The sequence below is a fragment of the Chelon labrosus genome, assembly GCF_963514085.1.
Source record: "Chelon labrosus genome assembly, chromosome: 12".
Taxonomy (NCBI): domain Eukaryota; kingdom Metazoa; phylum Chordata; class Actinopteri; order Mugiliformes; family Mugilidae; genus Chelon; species Chelon labrosus.
The window spans coordinates 2,545,026-2,567,032 of NC_140345.1; the positions used below are offsets into that span (position 1 = coordinate 2,545,026).

The 22,007-nt window shown below is 42.1% G+C and overlaps 1 protein-coding gene across 1 annotated transcript in view; it reads left to right on the top strand.

The window, feature by feature from the left end:
• The window catches only part of bbs9 (Bardet-Biedl syndrome 9), a 154,748-nt gene that overhangs the window by 85,147 nt on the left and 47,594 nt on the right, over window positions 1–22,007 (top strand). Inside the window, exons 18-20 of the mRNA XM_084557708.1 lie at window positions 284–466; window positions 7,188–7,437; window positions 15,578–15,688. Of these exons, the coding sequence (XP_084413834.1) occupies window positions 284–466; window positions 7,188–7,437; window positions 15,578–15,688 (544 nt within the window). The remainder of the gene's footprint in view (window positions 1–283; window positions 467–7,187; window positions 7,438–15,577; window positions 15,689–22,007) is intronic.

Here is a 22,007-nt window from a genome sequence, read left to right on the forward strand (position 1 = left end):
CGAACTGCATTCATTTTATCATGAATTAATATTTCATTGGACAGAGCAGATCAAGATCAGAGAGCTCTTATGCTGTAAAATGCTTGCTTGTTGAGGTCTTAACGTTTAAAGGTACACCTGGACCCTGAGTGTATAACTCAGAGTGTACAACTGATAAAGCGTGAGTGTTTGCATCCTTATATAGTATGGCATGTTAAACAGAAATTGTGTATTTGTGTAAACAGCCTATGAAGATAACTTGCACTGTGATGCCATGATATTCATTGACTCCGGTCTCTTCCAGGTGATGGCTCTGGCTGAGGCTGCAGAGGAGAACCGGGCGCTGCTGGACGAGGCGTTTGTCCGTCTGCGGAGCGCCACACACCTGCTTGTGTTGCTGCTGTCGCTGTGGCAGGGCCTGACCCCGGATCAGACTGCCATCCTAGAGGCCACGCTGCTGCCGTTGCTGCAGGACACACCGCAGCTGGTACACACACACACACGCGCACACACAAATGCCCATAGGAGGCCATTAACATGTCAGTGTCTGTCCATCCATCTGCAGCCTGCTCAGTAAACACAGGCCCAGCTTAAACACACACTGCGAAAACTTTTAAAATACATTAAGTACTTCTGGTCCCCAAGGAATATACACACACACACACTCAATCACACACTCACTCTCCACCACTCAACACTCACCTGTCATCTCTTTGCAAAGAGTGTGTTCTGTGGTACCTGTTCATAATTTAAGCATTAAAGCTGTGTTTGAACAGACATCGCACGCACACACAATACACACAAGAGGTCAAGGTCACAAAAGGTCCCAGCGTGAATAATTGGCACAGTGCTCTTAAATTAGCCTCTGCCTCAGACATAAATTTGTGCGTGCATGTACGAGTGCATGTTACAGGGGAGTCAGCTCTGTATATAAAGCCGTGTTGACGGAGCTCCCCCATTTGCTGCAGTCGGACCGCGAGAGAGTTTTCACCCCACAGAGACTGAGAATGTACCTGCGTGCATGTGTTAGTTTTTCCATTGCTCTGATCAGTCCCCTGAACCTCTCATTACTTGCTCCTATTTCCAGCCCTGCGTTACACATGCATACGCACAACTGGACCTAAAATATCTCACAGTGCACACGTGCACACGACTGTAGACGGAAATAGGTTGACAGGGTCAGTTGATGAGCCTCAAGGGACTGTGAACGTAAATGTGGGTGTGTTATTTTAAAATTGGATTAATGACATTAAGTGAATTTGCAGTAATCAGGGCCATATATATATATGCAAGACTGGACTTCTTACCAGCTGGACATTCACTGCATGTCATTTCCCTGCTTTCTTTCCTCACATTTTCCATCTGTCCCTGCTGCTGTTAAAAAAAATCAATAATGAACATATCACATGAAGTCAAATTGACCATTTTGGAACCAAACTTAAAATAAATATAATAATAATAATAATAATAATAATAATAATAAAGGTGTCTTTAATGCTTGACATGTCGGTGTATGTGCCCCATCAGAGCTCCATCTTGACTTTTGACCTCCCCTGCGTCGGGGCAGGTGAGGTCATTCCAGGTGAGTGCGAGTCCATCTCTCAGAGAGCTTTCTTTCAGAGGGATTAATCCCAGGAATGTCACGGGTATGAATAAAGTCACAGGGGAGGACAGAGGGTTGAAGAGCTGGATTAAAGGAAAGTAGAGAAGGGTTAAAGGGATAATGAAGAGGAGGGGAGAGACAGGGGGAGGAGAGAAGGAAGAGAAGCCAATGATGCTTCATCCAGTCCAACTCCAACTGAGCAAATGAGTGATTGATTCTAACTAACTATTCTGTAAGCCATCACCAGTTTATTGCATCTATGATGTTTTAATTGCATTCATCTCAATTTTGCTTCCTCTGCTAGTAACAGTACCAGTAACAGTACTAAACACAGTACCATCTCTGATGCATGTGCCACACCATCATTAAAATATGTGAGACAATACTTAATGACGTAAAACCTACATGTCATCTTTCACATAACCCTAGATTATGTGCTTATCCAGCCGAGGCAAAGATCTAGTAACTGTAAAAATGTGTCGCTGCCAGCCAGAAAAATGAGGAGGTTTTCATTTTTTTTTAGAAACTTTGGGATTAAAAATGAAGGGAGAATTCTTCTTGCAGCAACACTTTTTTAATCTAAAAGAAAATAGCAGTGTTTAGAATAAGAGGGTCAGAAAGGAGGAAGAGGAGGAGAAAAAAAAGGAGAGGCTGGAACGCCAGAGGAAATGCATCTGTGTGGTATCTAACGAAACGTCTCATTTGGTTGCAGCCAAGCAGAACACCTCCTCCTCCTTTTCTTCATGCATTCCTCTTCCTTCTTTCTTCATCCTCCTCTCACTTCCTCTCACTCCAAGGGTTCTTTTTTGACCTCCTCCTGCTTTGTCCTCCTCCATCCCCTCACTTCTGCTCCTCCACTTCTTCTGCACTTTTACATTCTCATTGGTCCTTCTTTTTTCTATATTCTTTACTTTCCATCCCCTTGCTGTTCCTTCTTGTTCGTTTCTGTCTGCATGTTATCAAATTCTTCACCTTCTTTTCCTCACTTCTTTAACACCTTCTGCATCCTGCTTTCCTCTCTCATCCTCATTTTTTCTTCCTAGGTTCTTGTTTAAAGTTTGTTTATCTGCTTCTCCACATCACTGTCAACTTTTATATCTCTCCCTGTTTCTCTATTACTCTAATTTTCTCCATCCCCCTTTTCTACCTTACTTCTACCTCTTTTTTGTCTCCATGGTTCCATGACTCTCCTCTCCCTCTCTTCCTCATCATCCATTTTTCCACCCTTGATCCTTCTTCTCCTCCCTCCCTCCCTCCCTCTTTTGTCCCTTTTTCCATCTGTCAGTCAACTCTTTAACAAAACTGCTTACGCTGTCTGTCTGGATGCTATTCTTGCATGACCCACACACTCTTCCACCCTCTGTTTACTTTACCAGACTCCATCATACGGCCATTAAGCCAGCCTCACACCAGCTTCCTGCTCTTTTAACCCAAAACTTTTCTATATAATATCTGAAGCAGTTTTTAGCCTTATACCTCCATAAAACTATTTTCAGCGCCATTAAGACCATTTTCATAAAGAAGTTCTTCTTGGTTCTCTAAACTTTTTTCGTGATATAAAAAATGTTAGGTAGAAGTGTTTCCAATTAGCTTAGTTTTTCAGAGCCTCATAGGGTCATTATTGTATTTCAACACGTGTTGTTTTTATTTAAAACACACCAGATGGATTTTGGAATCATTGTGGTTCCATATGATTTGTACTCCGACCAGAGACCTTGGACAAGAACTTTCTGTTCACTCAACCTACTTTCACACAGGAATAATGTCCATATTATGAACAATCCTGTAACTAAGCCTTTATTCAGAGCAAATTGGGCAGTAAACATTTCATGTGGTCTACTTTTTTATCGTGAACAATGTGTTTCCACTGTTGACCTTGTAACGTCTATGTCTAAAGATAACATGGTTTCCTCAGATGACTTTCCAGAGTTGTAAAATCATGCATGTGACTATACCACTATCCATTGTTTTGGCATCTCTTAAGCTTTTAACCCCTGTAATCTGTTCCTCCCGCTGGAAATTCTGGATCAAATTTCATGTCTCACTAATATCTGAAGCCTCCCATTTTAAAATAAGGCTTGGCTGATTTTGTGTTTTAGATGCCTGTACTTGAAACACTTGTAGTTATAGAATTTTTTCTACAACCACAACCTTTCCCCAGACACACAAATATTGCGGAGAACCATTTTTATTCATTTTGTCTGACAGGTTTCCCTCCTCGGTGTGCCAACATCTCTCCATTTCTGGATCATTATGGCCCTTAACTATATGGAGAAAATTACACTACACCACATTAATGAAATGAAAGAATTTTCAGTCCACAGTCTTGGTTTTGTTCGTAGTTTTAATTTAACTTACAGCACTTTACTTAAAACCTCCTCCATTCTGTTGCTTTTCATTGAAACCCTTGGTTTCTTTATACCACATTAGAGCTTGTGATTGTCAGTAGGCAATCATTTATGGTAATTGGTAGTATTTAAAGTTGATTGCACCCAGAAGCTGCAGTGAAGGAATGTCACTGTAGTGTGCCATTTTTCTCCAGAAAATGTATTTCACTGATTTGGTCAAGGGAAGTGATTGTCTCCCTAGAAACTGAATGTATGACATTGTTCTCACAGAACCATGACTCCAGCTTTTCCAATGACTTTCCCAGTCTTGATGAGGATGTCAGGACTCAGGGATTGCTTTCTGAACCTTTAACTGTCTCTTTGGGAATCCTCCAAGGTTATGTGCTGGGCTCACAAACTTTTTACCCACACCCGTCCAGTAATGTCGTAATCACACCTGGGATTTCCCTGTTGTCCTACCAAATTTTCCTGATGCAGTCTTTAGTCCTGCTGTTTAAGGATAGGAGTCATCTGTGTACATCTTTATCAGAGTCTCAGCAGTGACAGCTACACAGGTAGATCAATTACAGTGCAGACCATTTTACTTTTACTGTTTACATGGAAGTGTGACACAAACTTGAATTGTCAAGTCATCATCTGTAAAAGTAATCAGAATGGATGAACTGAATTAGTACATGATACCAAATGCAACTGCACAACACCTGATTGATACTGTCTAATCATAGGTGAATAATTAAACAATCTGGTCCATCACACACAAAGCTGAGGGTTGGCCGTTTGCTAGTGTTAGGCAGTAAACAAGCATTGGTCGCCCACGTTTTGGGGGGAGAGGAGTGTCACCATTGCTAGCAGTTGGAGCCCTGGCAGCTGTTAAGCCGATTCAGCATGTTGAATTGGTGGTGGAGCATGTCGGTGAGAGAGATCGCCGTGATTGTTCAGCTTAGCCAACCAGTGCATGAGAAGACAATCAAAAGCCACTTCTGTTTTTCCCTCTTCATCTAGAATGAAAAAATAGTTGACAAACTGATCAGTATGATTAAGGAGAGGCCAGCTCTGCATGGTTTGTAGCTCTTTAAATCTACCAATCTTCCTGGCTAGTCCAAGCTCTTCCACTTATTTCCTCTCATACAGGCGCAGAGCATACATGCCAGCTGGCCATTGCTGTTTGTCTTTACGGTGTGTTCAAGTGCACCTTTTTGGTCCAGACAAAGGCGACTTCACAGTCTGCCTTTGTTGCCATTAGTCCTTTGATGCTGGTTTGTTGTGTCCAGACATTAATATGCGCTGATGTTATGGGCTTTCAGTGAATGACTGAAATATGTAATCATTAGGAAAGTTCATTAGTCTTCACATTTTTGTAATTACAGTAGCAGTAAAAGCTTGTACATCTGATCTGTGATTCAGTGCTTTAAGTAAAAACATTTACTTAAAGCTAAAGATATTACCCTTGTGATAACAATGAATGTGCATTAACCTTAAACCTATCTTTTTTAAAGCAACACATGTTCACTAACATAAACTGGTTTAGTCTTCAAAGATCAGTGAATAATACAATCCCTCCCTTGTTTCTGGGTACAGGAAACAAACTTCTCTCCTATTCCTACATTAGTGGGAACGTTGTCTTAATTTATCGCCCTGGCCTCAGTCCAAATCCGCTCCAATCCACCTTTCTTTGCTTCCTTTCTTCTCGTTCAGGAGGATGAATGTCAGCCGTTTTGGTTTAAAGACATTTAATTTTCCTCCGCAGCATGTGGAACATATGTGTCAGTGAGCGCGTGCGTGAACATGCCAAGTTTCCACAGAAACCTGCAGTTATGTTGTTCCAAGTATTTGATAACCTGGTGAGGTATTGTGGGAAGAATAGGTCACCCACCTCCATCTTTCCTCCTCCTCCTCCTACTCCGCCTCTCTCATTTTTCTCCTTCCAGACTCTTTTTTTTTCTTCCACGGTCTTCTCTTTCCTTCGTTCTTATCTCTGCCCGTCCTTCGTCTTTCCACTCGTCTTGTATTCTGTCTCTAATATCTGCCATCCCCTCTGTCATCGTCTCATCTCCTTGACCTTCTACAACCCTCTCTCTCTCTCTCCTTTTCTCTCTATCTCTCTCTGCCTCTGTCTGTATCTCTCTGTCATCATCATTACAGGGTTGATTACCTGTCATTATGGCTCATTAGGGGCCTATCAGCATGGCGGCAGGCAGGGGGAGGAGGAGATGGCGGGTTAGGAGGGTGGAAGGGTACCTGTCAGCACAGCCTCGCCCCTCCTCACCCAGAGTATACACACTTACCCCCTCCTCTCAGATGGACCCATGCAAGTCATCCATTCAGAGGACTGGCTCTGGGTTCAGGGTTTTCTATTAGGATGAGGTGAATTGTCTATGAGAGAAAGAGAGATGTCCTGCAAAATCTCGGCAAAAGATGACAAAATGTGGGAAGTGACGAGAGACTCCTCATCTCCTCACTGACTTTATCACCTGTGTACAGGTTTATTTATGTGTGTTCTTCCCTTTCAACTCTGCATGTTTTATTATTCTCTTGCTCTTTTATAAATGTCAAGAACATCGTTAAAGCATCAAGATTTAAGGAGTCATTTGCTGAGGCTTTAAGGAGTCATTTTCTGCCTCCGCTCCTCTCTTTTCTTTTTCTCTTCTTCTCAACACTCCTTTCCTTATGTGATCCACAGTTCTTCCCATTGTTCCCTCTCATCTGCTCTCTCCACATCTTTTGTCTTCTTACACTTTTATTTTTGTGCCGTCTCCTCTTTTTCTCAGGGGTGCACCATCCCAACCTCTCCATCTGATACAGACTAACAATTCGAGACCAATCCATTTCTAATTTTAGGTCTGAATAATGCTTCCTTGATGAACTCACTGCTGTTATGTGGCTGTAACTGGAAAGCATACTTTCCTAACTCTGGACACACACACCAACATTAGGGGTGTGTTCATAATTTAATTTCAGTAATCTTGAATGTCAATCTTGAATTTTGTACATTTATGTCAGTATTATGAATAGCCTTCTGTGGAAATGTTAACTAACTCTGACCATATTATCACATACAGGTCCAAACATCCATTTAATCCGCCAACATCTCATACTTGCCTGTTTTGTGAGCCATGCAAAACATTTTGTTCTTTCCATCCTTCCTCCTCCTCATACTTATTTCTTTCTACCCAAATGAAATTTAATTATATTGACATTTTAATTCCTTCACCCCCCCCCCCCCCCCCCCCCCCCCCCCCCTCCTCCGGTCTCCTCAGGGCTGGGAAGAGAGCTGTGACGCTGCGGTCTCTCACCTCCTGCGCAGCTGCTTGTCGCGGAGCCCCAAGGACCAGGCCACATCTCTGGCCCAGGCTGGGGGCCCTGTGTTGGGCCTCCCCCGCGACACTACCCGCCTCAAGAAGCACATCACCCTACTTTGCGATCGCATCGGCAAGGGAGGTCGTCTCACCCTGGCTTCTGAGGCTAATGTCCCGGTCCCTGCCCAGGTTCAGAATCTCGCTGCTCCCGGTGAGTCGGGGAGGGGGGGAATGGGACAGAAAAGGGGATGGAGGACGACGGAGGGAGTGTAGATCGAAACTGAGACGTTTGTCTGGTGCTTTATTGGGAATGATGAGCTGATCCAACGTTTGTACACACAGTCCATCAGACAGACAATGTCCCTGATATAGAAACACAGAATGCCTTAGAGTCAATCATGACATGTTGACTCAAATCGTCGAATTTTCAAATCGTAGAATTTTGCCAGGTTTGCAAATACTCATGCTTCATGCGTTGTGAGATACTAGTGAGAAACAATTAGACGAAGAAAATAGATACAGTTCAGACATACTTATCAAAATAAGCTTTTGTTTTCCCATTATCCCCTCCACAGTGCATATTAAATTTGCAATATTGAATTAATTGTAGCCTATTTTTAGAGTTAACTATGACCTTTATCAAATAGTATAACTTCATAATGTGGTTTATTTTCTGAATCCACACCAGTGACAAAGTGAGTTGAATGTATTGCATTTTCAAAAGCTGCCTGTGTATTTGTGTGTGTTGTTACACAGTGTGTGTTGGTGGACAGCCTCATATAAGCTGGTCCCTTGTTGCAGATTTTAGGCTTCGGCAGGCAAAAACATGAACCCTTTTCACGGCGCACCTTGAGGCCAACACACAGGATCATATTTAAATGAATCTGTACACACACACTAGAAAAAGAAACACACATAAGCAATAAAAACAAAAAAAAAGACAGACAACAGACACACAACGTGACACCCATACACATACATGTCTGATACACGATGCAGACACACTCGTAAAAACATGCACACATATGGGCACATACAGTTGCGTTTGCAAGGTTGACACTCGTAAAATCTTACACATGCATACACTCTTTCACACACAAACACACACACACACACCTTACGGATCATTTAGTCTTGGCTGAAGTTTATAGAGGTCTTTTTGACAAGATCATCAATTACAGTCGGCCCCTTTCCTCCCCTGCCTTTTTCTTTCCTTCGTTCCCTATCCTATTGCCTCCCTAATTCCTCCCTCTAAATTGTACACTCTATATATTAAGAGAAAAATAGTCTTATTATGTTCCACCAGTTGTTGAGTTGCAGTACAGTAAAGTGTTTGTTGCTGATTGCTTTTCAATACATGATCTGCACATTAAAAGATATTGTGCTCAAAGGACATATACTGTAAACTGCATACTGTATAATCAATAAGAACAAATGATAATGTCTAGGTCATTAATGCACCGATAATATGTGACCAACATGTAATAAAAAAAAGGCAATTATTACATTTAGTTTGGGAGTTTGATCACACTCAGCAAAGAAGTCTGCTCTTTTATACACACCTCTGGATCATACTTGGACATCTGCATCTCGTGCGTCTTGTGCCAGCACAATGGACATGCTGGTTAACACATAAATGAATATTATAGGGAATGCTATGGCTGGCTGGGTGAAATGGTTCCACAGTAGCATTTTAGATCGTTGTATCCGGAGGCAAACCCAACTTCAGTTCAACAATTATTGTGCACAAGGCATATTGTGCCAACAAAAATCAGGCAAATCAAACACCCTGGTTATACATCATAGTCACACCTCTTCATTCGTAAGTCTCCACACACACGGCATGAGATCTGTAGATAAGTCTTTTGTTTTTTGAGCATTTATAGCTGTGTGTGTGTGTGTCTAAGAGAAGGAGGTCTGTGAAACTTTAAAAGCTTGTTTTAAAGTGATTATAGTGATTACTGTAATTCATTGGAACAGAACTGAATCAATTAATTAAATGTGTGTGTGTGTGGGTGTGTGTGTGTGTGTGTGTGTAAGATGGGAGAGAGAGTGAGTGTGTTTGTGTTTATGTTTCCTTGTAATGCGGTTTCTGCTTTCTCTTTTGGTCTGCTGCCAAAATTCACACAGATGGAGACTACACACACACACACACATATGCACCAACACACACACACACACACAGCGCACTGCAGTAAACAGTCGTATGTCAGCCGTCTTAGATGTTGCTTTTTCACCAGCCCGTAAAGATACATACTTGTTTACATTTCCATAGACACCGTCGGCAACCGTTTCCTTCCAAGCCCACAAACACGCACACACACGCACGCACACATTGGGATACCACACAACAAGTCCGACTTCATTGGTAGGGAGTGTATGTGTGTTAATGTGTTTATGTTCGTTTCCTGGAAATAAAAAAACAACACACCCACTTCTAAACACACTTTGACACTGACATTATCGTCTCTTGTTTTCTTTCATCCAAAAGTATATAGAGGAAAGACAACCAGATTTGGTTGGTGCAACAACTGGTTTATAGACCTGTTTCCATCTCTATTATAGATCTGATTGAACCAAAAGCGGATTTATTTTTGGTTTGTTTTCTAGCATGTTTACATAAGTTTTTTTGGGCGGCTGTGGCTCAGTAGGTAGAGCGGGTTGTCCACGAGCCAGAGGGTTAGCGGTTCGATCCCCGGAATGTGCCACATGCCGAAGTGTCCTTGAGCAAGACACTGAACCCCCAGTTGCTCCCAGTGCGTGGCACTGGTGTGTGAATGTGTGAGTGCTTGTGTGAACGAATGGGTAGATGCATCTGTGACTGTAAGGCGCTTTGAGTGCCAATAGGTAGAAAAGCGCTATATAAAAGCAAGGCAATTTACCATTTACCATTTCCATGAATCAATGAAATACCTGACGCACAAATTGGAGCCCTTAAACCTGTCTGTTACAGACATAAATGCAATAGTAGGAGCTGTTTTTAATAATGTTAAGTTGTACAGGGTAACACAAGTTATTATTGTATATGAATTAATGCACGTAATAACCTGTACACATTTCTAACGTTAACTAGCAATTGAATCCAAGCTGCACATCCATTTTCTCTCCCACTGCATTTGTGTATCTCTCCATATCACATGACCTTGTGTCTCATCCTGATGACATCATGTAGACCAGCTTCAAGCTTCAACAGCTGCTCTCTGTACACACCCACACACATACACCTGGTAAAATCAGAGCTGTTTATCACATGGTTCATTAGTTAGTGTGTTGTCAGCATAGCTCTGAACTGACCTCAGCTAGGGAGGTGTGTACACTGAGGTCCTCTCCCACCCACACATATACACACACGATATCTATCTAAATAAGTTTTATGACATGAGCATGACTCTCCCCTTTACTTTTTTTAAGATAAAGGTAAAGGTAATGGAGGACTAACCATTCATCCGACCATGTAATTACGTTGTACATTTGTTAAATGACAAGTAAAGCACTTTGACGTTAGCTGACAGTTCGTCTTTAGTGGACGTTCCAAGCTCTGGTTGTCTTGGTAGCTCTCTTGTATGTTGGTGTGTACACTGAGGTCTTCTTCCACCCACACACATATACACACGATATCTGTCTAAATAAGTTTTATGGCATGAGCATGACTCTCCTCTTTATTTTTTTTTAAGGTAAAGGTAATGAAGAACTAACCTTCCATCCCATGTAATTTTGTTGTATAATGAAAAATAAAGCACTTTGACGGTAGCTGACGGTCCGTCTTTAGTGGACGTTCCAAGCTCTGGTTGTCTTGGTAGCTCTCTTGTATATTTCACACCACATATGTTTCCAAGTGAAACGAGCAGAACAGAATTATTTCTGTCGTAGGAACGGAGCTAGTTCTTCATCTAGGTTCACCCGATGCTCCCAGCCCGCTATCAGCATGGACAATATGGTGATAGGGACCAAATTTGTGCACCTTTCCTGGTGGTAAACATTTGGTAAACTCTTTGTTTGCCTCATGTGTCAATTAACCATGTCAGTTGCTCCCATCATTCGTCGCACTCTTTGTGTTGCCAAAGATCTTTTCGGCCCTTTATTCAGTCACAGATTCAGTCTGTTGTTTCCCTTTTTTTTGCGTATGTGGTCATTTCTTTTCTTCCACCTTCATTGTATCATAAGTGAATCTCTCCTCTAATGTATTAAATTCAGTTGTGCTTGCTTTCTCCGTCTTCATAATGAAGTTAAAACACTTTGCTTTTGTTCACAGTCCAATAAGCAAGCAGACACACAGACTACACACACACTCACAGGCCTATAGTACATGTGTGTTGCAGTTATTTTTGCAGTGTTCCACTGGTAGCTGCGGTTTGGGGCCTGCATCTATTTTGGACTTAAAGAGAGGGGAGAAGATGGGCTGTTTTTGTGTGCATGAGAGTGTGAGCATATGTATATGTATGTGTGAGTATATTGAGGACACAGAGCAAAGGAGAGTACATGTAGTATGTGTACAGTAAGTGTAGGTCATGTCTTGTGTGTAATACCGACCAGCTGTCTTTGTTCTCTGTCTGTGGCGTTTCCAAATTGAAGAGTTGTCCTCTACAATGCTATATATAAAGCAGCAGCGCTCTATTTTGAGAATGAATCAACCATTACCTGAAGGTCTTCTTTCAGTAAATCTTTAATCTTTGTATTTTTATTATGGTAACAGCAAGAATTCATTTTCTTGTTTAAAATTCTGTACATGTTACTGACCTTTACTGTCAAAGATATATTCTGACAACGTTGGACATATGCAACATTTGCAATGCATTTGCGAATGTGCCTTCACAGCACATATCTTGTGGTTTGCAGGTTTAGACTGTGAAAGGTAGACAAAAGATACCAGGTGTTTGATTTACACACACCAGTTTTTAAAAGGAATCTCACTTCCTGGTTTTTGATGTGTGTCTTCAAAAGCGTGTCGGTATGTGTGTGTGTGTGCAAATTTGTGGGTCTTTGTACTGTAGGTGTGTATGTCTGTGCACAAACATGTGTACATTGAGGAGGGATTGAAAAAGCGTAAAGCCTACAGCCAAATTGCTGGCAACCACAGCAGCACAGTGTCACCCCCCATCTCAGACCGCAGCCCAGAATAAAGCAGGAATGCGCTGGTGTCTCGGTACGGCAGACCACGGCTACGGCTCTCTATTGGAAGCAGCTTACCCCCTCAACCAAGCTGTCCAGAACTGTTCCAAAACTGTCCCAAAGCAGATCCAAACTGTCAAAGACTGGCCCAAGTGGCCCCACGCCGTCCCACAATGTTCCACGCCGTCACAAAATGGCTTGCACTTTCTTCAAACTGTCCTCAAATTGTCGTGGGGTGACTCAAACCATGCCCATTTATATACAAATGCGTCCACCAGTGCCTGCACATAGTTTCCAAATGTCCCACACTGTCCCTTGTGCTACGTCTTCTGGGGGTCTCTAATTGTTCAAGGTTGTTCTAAATTTTCCCCACACCTGCTGATCTATAAGATCCTATAGTTGATATAGAGGTTTAGTGTATAATTATAGAAACTATTGGCTTTTATGGCTTTGTTTTCTACTTATGGAAGAGAGAGTGCAGATTGTACAGCCTGTTCCCTGTAATACAATACAAATGTTATCATTCTGCAGCTATTGAAATCTGCTCAGAGTTAATCATAGAATACTGTGGTTGCTATTTGCAGTGTTAAACTATTCATGCTTATTGGTGCCTTGGTGGTTTGAAACATTTTGCGCAGATTTTACGTAATGTGAATGAAGTTAACCCTAACCCTATAACTCTATTAGAAACACCACAACTGTCTCTATGGATACATGATTGTATTGTATTGTATTGTATGACTCTTTTACACCAACTGATTAATGTTCTGTTTTAAATACCTTAACTACTGTCATTACAAGTGATACCTCTAATTATAGTGTCTCTTTCTATTTCGTTGCTTTTTTTAAGTTTTCTTTTTAAGTGAGATGTAATTCAGACTATTCAGTTGAAACCTTAGGTTTGTTTAGAACTGATAACCCATCTTGCGACAGATATAGACCTGACACAGCCGAGAGAAACCCCAAAACACACCACAACTCTGAGTAGGCGGTACAACACCTGCTATTTACAGAGTGAGAGGGAAAGGGAGCAAATGTGGAAGAGGTCAGCGATAAGTGACGTCTGCGAATGAGGTTATTCTGTTTCAGAGCAAGTTGCTTCAGAGGTGGGGTAATTCCTTACGTGATGTTGATGTAAGAATAAGGTTAAAAACACACAGAGATTCACACATTCCAGGTGAAATTGTAAGGCGGCATTAAAAAAAAAAAGAAAAAGACTCGCCTTAGAAAAACACCTGCCCAATTAGGAGCGAGGCATATCCCATTTCAAACAACTGTGTGAGCGAATGTGTGTGTCTGTGTATTTGAAACCACAGGCTGTGCTCTCACCAAAGAGAACAAGATTGGCTTTAGAAAAAGCCAGGATAAATATTAGAGAGGGCTTAAGATAATCTGCACATACACACACACACACACACTCTCGCACACAGGGATGTCGACGCAGTGGGGGAGACGGAGACACACACACACACACACATTCTCAGACACCTTAAGGTAGACGCGACGGCAGACACACATGCATGCTCTGTCTCGTACATGCCCAAACACACAACACACAAAGGCATGATGTGTGCAGTGCAAATTAAGTGAAAGTACCGTGAAAATTGACACAATCCTCAGGCAGTAGAGGAAATGAGGAGAAAGGAGGAGAGCTGGAAGGTGCGATGGGTAGGAGAAAATGTGGCAAAGCGCAGATGAGGGGGATGAGAAAAGTGCAGCAGAGCAGGGCTTAAAAAAATGACAAGGACGAAGAGAAGAGGGGTGAGAAGCAGGCGGAATGAAGTAGGCAAGATCAAAAAAGAGGACACATGGAGGGAAAGGAGGCCAGACGAAGAGGGGGGAGATGGAGACAGGTTGGAGGAAGAGGAAGAGGAGACGGAGAGGGGACCAGAGGAATGAGGGAGAGCGACGAAGAGGAGACAGAGATGGGAGGAGAGGAGAGGAAGGGGGCGGGGGGGGTCGAGGAGGAGACAGAGGGGTGGGACACGGAGAGACAAGGCGTCCAATTCATCGGCCTCAGGAGCTCCCTAAATCCAGACTGATCCATGGGATTCTAGCAGGGATTTCGTCACACACACACACAGACGCACACACGCACACACAATCACACCCTCACCCATGCAGGTTTGCACACATACCTACACACGCACACACTTGCAACCCACATGTTCGTCCATGCTACATTTCTTTTCCTCTGATATAAATATTTACATTTAGTTTATAGATCCTGGTGTAAATATGTGCAAACACAGTGTGAACGATTCCACGTAGGTGCTGGATGCAAAATGTTGTTACAGAGGAAGAACTTTGCCAGATGCAGAAATAACATAAAAACCCTTGAGCGTAGAGAACACTGAGCCACACCTTATTTGCAGTAGTAAAATCAAATGTCCATTATGTGTTAGTAACCGAAAATGTCATGGTTATCTATGTTTATAACATTAAACAATACGGTTCTCTGTTGTTATAAGTTGATGGGAATTCAATTCAATTCAATTTTATTTATATAGCGTCAATAACAATACAAATCGTCTCAAGACGCTTTACAAAAACCCGGCCTGAAACCCCCAGAGCAAGCCTGAAGGCGACGGTGGCAAGGAAAAACTCCCTTTTAACAGGAAGAAACCTCGAGCAGAACCCAGCTCATATGGAGGGACCCATCTGCCTAAGGCCAGCCGGGTACAGACAGAAGAAAAAGACAGAAGAGAACAGAATGCAACTGTAAAGCATACTGCAGAACATTGGAACCAAAACATATAAAATATACAAAACAACATACAAGCTGTTTGGTCAGGGATTCAAAACCAAACGTTAAGTGAAATAAAGATAATGTTTAATTATCGAACTAATTAAAGTATCTGTGCTGCTTCTTGATTTCAATGCTGCTATCACGCTGCAACGCCAACCTGATGGTTTTTCAGCTCAAGGGATCAAAGTTGCACCAGTGAAATGCAGCAACACCTAACTTAAAGTATGTCTTGGAAGTATAATTTCAGCTTCTTGCAACACACAAAAGCTACAAAGGAATCTTCGGCACTGCAGGCTTTCACAGCTGTTAGCAAAACTTGGAGGAGAATGAAAAATTGTTGTCATGGTGCCTTGAAATAAGGTGCTGCTTTAATAAACCTGCTAACTGGTCTACTGTAAAAGGCTGTCATTTTCTAGCAAAAAATATATTAAAAGGGCTATTTTACTATTCTGTACTATGATTTGCTGATGGATTCTCTGTGCCTTTCTCTCAGGAGGGGTTGAGCCTATAGCAGAGGTTGCCGGTGATGGGGAGGAGATGGAGCTTCCACAAGAGGCGACTAAGTTCATCAAGAAGAAACAGCCATCTAAGAAAGTCAAGAAAGGTTGGAGCACATAACTCTTTGTCTTTCTACTCTTCTTCACTCTGCTGTCATCTTCTTTGTGTCTTTATTGTGAGCTGAACCTTCGCCAGCTATTAGACTCTTTAATGGCTCTGCTTCACCTTGTCACATTTCCAACCAGCCGTAACAAAATACATCGGCCCCGCAGTACATCCGAAGCATTGTCACTAAATCCTGACCAGAGTCCGCTGACACTGATACCTGTTCACTGTCTGTCACACCGTTGTAATCCACCACTATTTTCCCTCATGACATAGTTCTCTTTATCGTCTGTTATTTGTATGCACCGCTTTGACAGCCGTTGGCTCACAGTCTGCAAGATCTGCATGGTTTGGACTCTTGTCAGTGCCAAGAGATTATTTCAAACAATAAATTTGATTGTGCAGATACAACATGCATGTTCAGTGGGTTTTGAAAGTCTTTCAATCCTTCAGTTGTCGGTGTTGTGAATTTTGTAGAAGCAGGTAGGTTCAAAATGTAGTTGGGGAAAGTGCTCCTCGACTGGCAGGTAGTGGAGGATTGCGATCCACTGTCAAGGACTTCATTCGCCAACTAATTTCCTTTCCAATTATGGCAGCACCCTAGTCATGGAACAATGGACAAGCTCTCTTCGCTTGCTTTAATACTGGAGGGGTCATAAGAGTTTGCCTATCCAATCTGCACGTGTTTTGCTCCCTAGGGAAAGACTTTGGACCTTGTGGTATCTTATTCAAGGTACTTCAGGAATGTCTGATGCCAGGGCTTTGTTATGCTCCAATGGGTACCTGTATGACTATATTATGTAAGTGTGTTCTCATTGTGTTGGGCATTGAGGCTATGTCTTGTCACTGGGTCTGCTCGTGATTGTCAGAATCCGTTGGTGTAATGGGCATTTTGTTGGCTGCACTAAACATCAAACAAGGAGAGGTAATACACCAGGTGAAAGAAAGGTTCATTAAAACCAAATGTTGCAAGCCTATTACAACCCTGAAGGATAATCCTTATGTTAGCAACCTTTCAAGCTTCCACTTTGGTGTTTTTTTTGTTAGAAAAACAGTTGAGAAACATTTTATATTTCAGTATTGATATTCAACATAAGATAACAATACCAAATCAAATTATTGCTGATGTGTATTCATATTTGTCGTAAAATTTCTGAAATCACTAAACCTTCAGAAACCATGACCTTCCATTATCCTACAAGGCATTAATGGGCAGTCTCAGTTGTGCATTGTGATATACATATACTCAATATACGTAATACCCTAAAGATGTTTATCCCATTTCATCTGTTGTGAGAGGAGAACAAGGAGTGTGTGGCTTACAGTTGCCAGGTCTTTTTCTGACTGGGGAGTTGAACCACTCTCTCGTTCTCTACTGGGTCTCTGCTGTCTTTCGTTCTCACTCTCTTTATGTTTCTTCCATCTGGTTCTGCTCTCAGTCTGTCCTAAAACATATCAGATTAAAAGAAGAAACACTTTATCGTGACTACATTTATTTTTTACAATGAAGTGGCCGTCCTTTTTACTTACATGCATAGATTGTATACACACATACACACACACACATATAATGATGATGGCCAACATGTACAACAAATACATAGGCTTAGCCACACACATACATACACACACACAATTATATGCACACACATTCAGTCCCCTGCCAGAAAGAGGCTTCTGGTTTGCATTGAGGACAAATCCGTGTTTTATGACAGTTTGTCTTTCCTAAACCAGGGCGGATAGTTTCTCTTTGATGGGCTCTACTTTCGTTAGTGGTTGGTGTTCCCCTGTGTGTGTGTGTGTGTTAGTGTGCACGCGTGTGGTTAATCCACTCAGGCGTCACCACTAATGAGAAAGGGAGGTGTGGGAGACATAGAGAAGGCGACACAGGGATCATTAGATACGCACATACATGTATATCTATAAACACACCGCCAGTGAGTACGTCAGTACCAGCCTGTGTTCTCTGAACTTAGATATATAGCCTTCACAAATACTCCTCTGGATTTAATGTGTTTTGATTTGCAGCGCTGTTCATCTGTTTTGTTTTTATCTTATTAATTCAAATAAATGTTTAACAAAAAATACAGGACTGTATTGCGATCTACACTGTGATTTGATTCACTTTATGCATGCTGCATGTGTTGGTCACCTGCATCATACAGCCACAACATAATGACCACTGACAGGAGAAGAAAACATTGACCATCTTGTGACAATTCAATGTTCTGCTTGAGAAACTTTGGACCTGGCATTCATGTGGATGTTACTTAGACATGTACCACCCACCTAGACCAGACCAGACACCCCCACCCCATAGCAATGATACTCCTTGATGGCAGCAGCCATCCCCAGCAGGGGAACAATTAGATAGGAAAATCAAAAGATTTGGCATTTGTGTTTTCGGATAATGAGCACCAGTCTGTTAAAAGTGCTTCCTATTTCACACATTTTAACATCTATACCAATATATTGAGTTAACCGTTATTTTTACTGTAATTCACTCTACATGTCATCAGACACATCATAGAGATAAATCAACGATCAGAGGTAGTGTTGGAGCAACTTAAGCTTGCTTTGCAGAATTTGCTATATGATTAATGCAGTGTTGCTGAATATGTACTTTTTCTGAAAGCTACAGCTTATTTAGTTTAGCTGTGTGTGTGCAGCCTGTGTTCAGGCCAGGAGGTATAGGCATCACTTCCTCCTGCAGCCAATGTGCAGCTGCAGAACGACTCAGTTTCTCAAAACACCATAAGACTTGTTATATTGCATTCTAAACTGGATTAAGTTTAATATAAACACGCTGTTAGCTCTGTGTAAAAAAAAATTGTCACTTATTTCCCATTGAGCTGTACCATATCCATCATTCAATGTGTAATTATTTGAGCTTAAGCATTTGTCTGTCTTATGGTCTTAGGCTTAATATCAAAGCGCTTTTCTTCTGTGGTTTTCTCTTACACTTTCTCACACGCACTAACACACATCACCTTTGCCAGACATGATTGAAAAAAGCAAAAGCAAAATGATCCCTAATTAGTATTGTTTGTCATGGAAACCTCCAGTGTAAGTCTGCGGTTTGCACTTAAAACGAGAGGAGGAAGGAGGGACGGAGGGAGAAATGATTTGGGGACGAAGGGAAGGGAGGGGAGTGGCATCGTGTCCAGACTTGTCCCGTAGCCACCATTCCTCCTCATCAGACAGAAAGACAGGGAGAGAAAATAAGAAACAGCAGTGGCTTGTAAAGCCCTTGTACATAATAATGTAATTGTTTATTAAACCTTGTAGTAAAAGTCGCTTTTGACCCTGGAGCTTGTTGGCATTGTATTTCAAAATAGAAGAAGCTTCCAAGTTTAATGGCTTGACTCAGTTGGACACCTATTTATGTAATTCATGCAGTTGAATGCATAATTCCTACACATGCTTCATACATGCCCACAGGGTTGGTATTTGGGATCTTGATCCAAAATTTCTTTTATGCTGTGCATGATTACATATGGCAGTGGGCATTTTTGCAATCCCGTTTATTATCATATTATTGTAAATTTTTTACGGGAATTAAATAATGAGACATATCTGCAGCAGGCCAAATTCAGCTGTCTGCATATCATTCTGATGCATTGATGATTCTCTGTCTACAGTTCTAGGCAAGCAGATGAAGTGTTTCTGATGGTGGCAAAATGCCAAAAAAGCCTTTGGGTTGACTGGCGAGCTTGCAAATCCCATAAAACCTAGGAACAAGGTGGCAGAGAACAAATCAGTTCAAAGCTCATACTTTTCAGACAAAGACACACACACGTACACCTTCCGCCTACCTGTCTATGACTTAAGAGTAATTAGGCCCCATGCCAAACCCCACACAACACACACACAGACCTTTCTGTTAGAGTGCATGGCAGCCGGAAAGCACATTTGGTTGACTTGAAAGGCATCAAAAGGTGTCTGAGAGTGGGACAGAGAGAGAGCGCCAGAGTGGAGAGTGGAAAGTTCGTTCTCTCTCTCTCTCTCTCTCTCCCCTCTGCTTGAAAAGGAGGGATGAAAGAGAGATGAAAGGGAGAGTGTCTTCCTTCTCCTCTTTCCTGGCGCTGCATCCCTTTTTGTTGTTCTGCTCCTCCTCTGCAGCCCACCCGGGATCACAGACATGATCCAGAGCGCGGACACACAGACAGAGACAACAGATGCAGGCACACACACACAACCATGAATGTGCAGGTTCATTCAATTTTTTTACATGAAAACCAGTGGAGCACATCCATACGAAGGCATAAAAACAGACAGCCAGAGCACGCTACATGTACACATAAACACACACTCCTGTTTTGCCTTGTTAGAAGAGGAGGTTGTTGAGGTTAATTTGAACTCTGACCTAACACTGAGTTACATCTCTTCCCTCAGTCTTGTCTTTGAGTCAGTTTGCGGTCACTGGACTCATTAGGCCTCATTATGTCCCATTTACAGCCACCGTAGATTTATGCTAACAGCTATTAGCCACCAGCATGCAGCTTTGTCTTAGAAATACTTCACCTCATACATACTAGCATCAAACATTAGCCATTACTCCCCCAATCATGAGCATTCTCTGGTACTTATTTGAAGCGGTCATTCAGGCATGTCGACATTGCACCTTGCACACATTGGCAATTACCATTAGCTATTCGATTTCACCCATTAGTCCTTTCTGTATTAGCATGAACTTGAGGTTTATCCATTAGGTTGTGAGTCAAGATAAAGGCTGTTATCCATAAGTGATTCTCTGTAACCTCCTGAAAGAAAAAAGAGATAAAGAGAAGCAGATGAGTCAGTCTTTGAGATGATCAGTGGTTGTGTAAAACCTCGTTACGAACTAAACACTTTCTGCATTTTTCAGTTTGCAGATTGAGGGCATCTTATAGACCGGTAATGGATTTAAGAAGCAACAAAATAACGGACCGCTGCTCTTTGTGATTGGCAGCTGATAGTATGATTGTTGTTTCTGTGAGTTGATCAGAAACACCGAAAGTACCGCAAACCACTGCAATAGTCCTCAAGCCAACACACAGTTGTACCCGCTGTTACCTCACGGAACGGGTACTTGAAATTCACACCACTGTGGAGTCTATTTAACTTTCTCTAGCACAGTTATGCTGACCTCAGACTACAGGGCGTATACATTTTTCTGATTTTTCTGACACTGTTAAGGAGAAACTTCACTGATATTCTGATTTCTAATCTCAAATGTGCAGATGCTACGGGATTTGAAAATAACAGTGAGACACTCACTACAGTACAGGATATTTGGATTATTTTGCCAGATGAGGGAGCATTGAATGCACCACCCCCTGTGATGTCATGATGAAACCGCAGTGCAACAACTCACTCTAAATCCATTCATCCCTGACTCCAGTCTGGTTGTTGGGGGTAATGCACCTGCAAGCTGGCAAACCAGTCAAACCAGAAGAAGAAGGAGTAGTTACTGTAAATTTATAAAAACTTTAAGAAAGACGGTTACATGTGTGTGGATGTCAGAATTGTTGGGGAGAGGCGGTCAGCACAGTCAATTTTTCATGCAGAATTTTATAGCTGCAACTTGCTAGCTAATGTCAACCTAGAGGACTAGTATGTTTACCATTACTTGAAAAACTGTCCTGCTGCTGGATTTCTCCACTGACTGTCTGGAGGGGTGAAATTTGGGATACATTTGGGGAAAATCCCATAGCTTGAGTCTAACGTCGAAGTTCATTCGAATTAGTTTCAAACCTTTGCATCTGATTTATATATATATATATATACATATACATACACACGTACAGTGAAATCCTACGTATTTTTTTTATGTGGACAGAAAGATAAATCTTAGCAAGCATACCTATCCATTCCAGCCTTCCCTTCCTCCCAGGTGAGTTGTGTTGTCAGAAGCTGCTGTGAAGCTGCACAGCTAATGAAACTTGTTGTGACTCAGTGAGAGTCTGCGCTCAGAAGCCAGAGGAGACTTGTACTAACATGGCAGAATTACATGGCCCTGCTGTGTCAGTCTGTCTGTCAGATTACAGAAACACAGCGAACAGAGCTATCAGCTTACTGTCACACACTATGGCTGCTGTTCACTTCCAGCGTCTGCACATGCACACACTGTGCTCAGCGGGCAGGTTTCCTCATCCTGAACAGGATCCTCCGGGGCTTTGGCCAGGGTTTCTGACCCATGAATCTCTGTTCTGGACGTGTCTGAGGCTGTTGATGGGTGTGACAGATAAAGGCCTCTATTCCCAGCTCACCCCCCATGAATAAAAACACAGACTGAAAATGGACCCTTGTTTGGCCATCCACACACACACACACACACA